General features: G+C 37.4%; 1 protein-coding gene across 1 annotated transcript in view; it reads left to right on the forward strand.

Annotated features, from left to right (window-relative positions):
- Positions 1 to 2,670, forward strand: part of camkvl (CaM kinase-like vesicle-associated, like) — a 51,572-nt gene extending 48,902 nt beyond the window's left edge. Inside the window, exon 11 of the mRNA XM_055188682.2 lies at positions 365 to 2,670. Within this exon, the coding sequence (XP_055044657.2) occupies positions 365 to 1,654 (1,290 nt within the window). The 3' untranslated portion in view covers positions 1,655 to 2,670. The remainder of the gene's footprint in view (positions 1 to 364) is intronic.
- The last annotated feature ends 2,224 nt before the right edge of the window (positions 2,671 to 4,894 follow it).

The raw sequence follows: 4,894 nt of genomic DNA on the forward strand, positions 1-4,894 counted from the left end.
TACGTAACCCTAGACGTTTTCATGTGTCAAACACAACTATGCAAAAAAGCATTTTGGAAATTTATACAGGTTTGTAACAACCTGCGAGTGAGTAAATGATGACCGAATTTTCAATTTTGGATGAACTATCCCTTTAACTCATGCTTGCTCTAACTGTTAAACTATAGGAACAATCCATCCACTATATCATGTGTCAAGAATTTGTGTAGACAAATGAGCTAAATGCAAAATTTGTCGAGATAGCGAGTGAAAATTACTACCAGAACTGTTAACAATGCATTGGACCTCCATAGCAAAGAAGACCTCCTGTTACTTATACTTTATTGGTTACTAAGTGTTTGCTGTTTCTTCATTTCGCTTACAGAAAGCGATTCGTGTCACCACGTTCATGCAGCGTCTCAGAGCTTCTGAAATGTTATCAGCGGATGGAGCAGTAAAAGGCCATGGTGAAGGGGTCAAAGCGGATGGGTTTGATGGCAAAGCAACACAGATAGACGCAAGTGGAGTTTCAGCTGCGAACGTGTCCCATGAAGTGACAGTTGAAAGCAGACCCATGGAGAATCAAGAAGCAGGACACAGACAAGCAGAAAAGGAAGAACTTGCAGAGTCCAAATCGAATTTAAATTTAAAACAAAGAGAGGAGCAGAACAAGAAAGAAACTGCAGAAGGAACGCAAGAAAAGAAACTTGTTGCGGGCCAGAAGAAACCATCAGCAGAAGTGAGTCAAAAACGAGCACCTACCGAATCCATCAAAACCTCGGAGAGCAAAGAGAACACTGTTCCTATAGAGCCCAAACCGGTTGAGAAGAAATCATCATCTTTTCCTGACACTCCAAATCGACGTAAGATGGCTGCAAATCTTTCATTGGACCGTGGCTTTGATGCTAAAACTGGTACAGTATCGATCGGAAAGGAACAGCCTGTTAAAAACGCGATGCAGGATGTAACTACGAGTAGCTGGTGTCAAACACAGCTTCCAGAGGCCGTAGCAGAGAAGCCAGTAGAGATAGGAGCTACCGGAGAGGTTATCCCTAAAAGCAAAGAGCTAAAGAAAGGAAAAACAGACAAAAGTAGCCAATCCGTGAAAACTCAGTGTACATACGGGGGATTCGGATCTTCAAGTCTCGGCCGTGATAAAACCGTATTCATGCAGGATCATAAGGAGACGGTCCGTGGTGCCTCTGGATACGGGAAGCCGTATTGTCCAACATATTCTGTTAGTGGCGCGGCTGCATATGAAGCAGGGGGCGGAGCCAGTTCTGATTGGCAGATGGACAGTGTGATTGAACAAATTGAAAAGCAAATGGCTGCCGTGCTTGAGAAGATTGAGGGAGACATGCCTTCATTGCTAGAGCAGATCAGCGACCATCCCGAGACCCTCCCGAAAGCTAAGAGTGCCTGCTCTTCACCCTCACCCCGTCCTCGATCACATCATCATTCAACCCCTCCACCTCTACCCACCACACCACGCCCAGCGATGCCTTCCCTACCACATTTAACCATCCCTCCTCCCTCTTATCCACCACCATCCCCACCCAGTCATGTCCAGGGTCACAGCCATCCGACTCCTGATGAGGCTAACAGTGACGGCCAGAGGGATACAATGCGGTCTGGCCAATCACCAAGGGGAAGTGTGTCAGGAAAAGGGCTGTAAATATGTAAGTCAGGAGAACGTGTAGGTTCACGACTGAAGTAGGTCAACCAACTAAAACAATTTTTTTTGGCTGAGGAATTAGAGCATATCTTTGGGGGCTGCACAGTGATGTTTTAGGGTTGAAGCCGAGATATTTTACCGATTGTATTGGAATGATAAGCAGCTTTTCTAGTGTGTAAAGTGGATTTCAGGTTTAATGCAAACAAAAGGGAACTATATTTTGTATTATTAGACCAAGCTACTAAGATATCTGACAGTTAAGGACACTTTCAATGGCTGTAAATAACAAGATCATAGCAAGTAATGACTGCATAACTGTAATGTCTTGTGGAGAACGCAAGCAATTTCATATGGTTTACATGGATGCAAAATCAATTGAACTTGACATCAAATTACATTTAAATTTCAAAAAAGTTGGCATCATGTCCTGTGTCGAGAGAATCACAGCATTTGCCAAGTAGTGACTTTGAGGGATGTTTTTATTTTCATCACTTCATCCATCTTGGATTTCTGCTCTAAGATTGTGAAGCAGTGCATGTGTCGATGATTTATTGATGATTTAGCTATTTACTATTTCAACAGACAATTCAACAGACTATTTATCTTTCATATTGTATATTCTAAAGTTGTACAGATCTTTCTTTGCCATACAGTATATTTCATTAAAATACAGACAGAACAAGAAAACAAGAACTGGTCATAACTTATATTAGACTAATATTTATATATTTATTATTTGTCTATTTATTTATATGTGTCCATATATATGTTTAATTTTCATCCCCTTGCTATCTTTTCTCAAATTATGATGATAATGCATTGTACAATAATTTTGCTAATCTATCCTAAAATATCTAAAAGCTGTATGTAAAGTCCTCGCAAATGTGTTTGAAATGTACCTGTGGCTTCCACTTTCCCAAATATTATATAGTTTTGGTGATGTGAATATTCTTCCAAGCTATTTTTTGCACTCTATGTGAAAATTTCAATAAAATTTAAATCAAACCATCTTGTTTAATAGACTGTTCTTTTGTAAACTCGAAGTCTATTCAAACATAACTGTAAACAACTAAAACTGTCAAAAAAGAAATAAAAAACAACACCACCCTTTCATCCCCTGCTGAAAAAAACAATAAAACCATTACAGAAAATTCTAATGGCTTCCATTAAAATACCAATAGGAACCATTAGCTTTTACCATTAAAACCACTACACTGTAGTGTGTTTTGGGCCATATTCCATTAGAACCAATACATATTCCATTAGAACCAATACATAGAACCAATACATACCATTAGAGACCAACAAAAACCAATACACTGTAGTGTGTTTTGGGCCATATTCCATTAGAACCAATACATATTCCATTAGAACCAATACATACCATTAGAGACCAACAAAAACCAATACACTGTAGTGTGTTGGGCCATATTTCATTAGAACCAATACATATTCCATTAGAACAAATACATAGAACCATTAGAACCAATACATAGAACCAATACATACCATTAGAGACCAACAAAAACCAATACACTGTAGTGTGTTTTGGGCCATATTCCATTAGAACCAATACATATTCCATTAGAACCAATACATTAGAGACCAACAAAAAACAATAGACTGTAGTGTGTTTTGGGCCATATTCCATTAGAACCAATACATATTCCATTAGAACAAATACATATAACCAATACATTAGAGACCAACAAAAAACAATAGACTGTAGTGTGTTTTGGGCCATATTCCATTAGAACCAATACATAGATCCAATAGAACCAATACATACCATTAGAGACCAACAAAAAACACTACACTTTAGTATGTTTTGGGCAATATTCCATTAGAACCAATACATATTCCATTAGAACCAATACATAGAACCAATACATACCATTAGAGACCAACAAAAACCAATACACTGTAGTGTGTTTTGGGCCATATTTCATTAGAACCAATACATATTCCATTAGAACCAATACATAGAACCAATACATAGAGACCAACAAAAACCAATACACTGTAGTGTGTTTTGGCCCATATTCCATTAGAACCAATACATATTCCATTAGAACCAATACATAGAACCAATTCATACCATTAGAGACCAACAAAAACAAATACACTGTAGTGTGTTTTGGGCCATATTCCATTAGAACCAATACATATTCCATTAGAACCAATACATAGAACCAATTCATACCATTAGAGAGCAACAAAAACCAATACACTGTAGTGTGTTTTGGGCCATATTCCATTAGAACCAATACATATTCCATTAGAACCAATACATAGAACCAATTCATACCATTAGAGACCAACAAAAATCAATACACTGTAGTGTGTTTTGGGCCATATTCCATTAGAACCAATACATATTCCATTAGAACCAATACATAGAACCAATTCATACCATTAGAGAGCAACAAAAACCAATACACTGTAGTGTGTTTTGGGCCATATTCCATTAGAACCAATACATATTCCATTAGAACCAATACATAGAACCAATTCATACCATTAGAGACCAACAAAAATCAATACACTGTAGTGTGTTTTGGGCCATATTCCATTAGAACCAATACATATTCTATTAGAACCAATACATAGAACCAATACATACCATTAGTGACCAACAAAAACCAATACACTGTGTGTTTTGGGCCATATTCCATTAGAACCGATAAAATTCCCAATAAAACCATTAGAATTTTCTGTAATGGTTTTATTTATTTTTTAGCAGGGTCAAGTATGCTAAAAATTCTCAAGACACCGTGCAAAGGGCTAACACGATACTTGTTGATTTACATCCATAGAGTTTTGTATGTTCTGCGAAATCTTAACTGACTAAGTTAAACTTAACGTGTTGTGTGAACAGGTATTTAATGATATACAAATTAAAAGTCGAATGCTTTATACACTTTGTAACGAGAACGTCTAAAAAACTACGTTTCCCATAGTGTACAGCGTGAGCCACATGCTGGGCCAGCCTATTGGGATACTTCATGGGGGGAATTGTAAAGCCGTTATTGTGGTCTTTCATTACCTATATAAAAATGTTGACTTTTTACCAAATTTGGTTGTTTTACATATATTTTTATTAACTTGCAGCATGTTTTTATCTACCGAGTGCATGTATTACACTGTGAAAGATAAAACCTTGTTTGTGTTGTTTCCCCGTATCTTGAATAGTAGTACATTCCTAACTCAAACTCTGCACATGTTGGTACTATGCTGTTG

Source organism: Misgurnus anguillicaudatus, chromosome 13, assembly GCF_027580225.2.
Source record: "Misgurnus anguillicaudatus chromosome 13, ASM2758022v2, whole genome shotgun sequence".
Classification (NCBI taxonomy): Eukaryota; Metazoa; Chordata; class Actinopteri; order Cypriniformes; family Cobitidae; genus Misgurnus; species Misgurnus anguillicaudatus.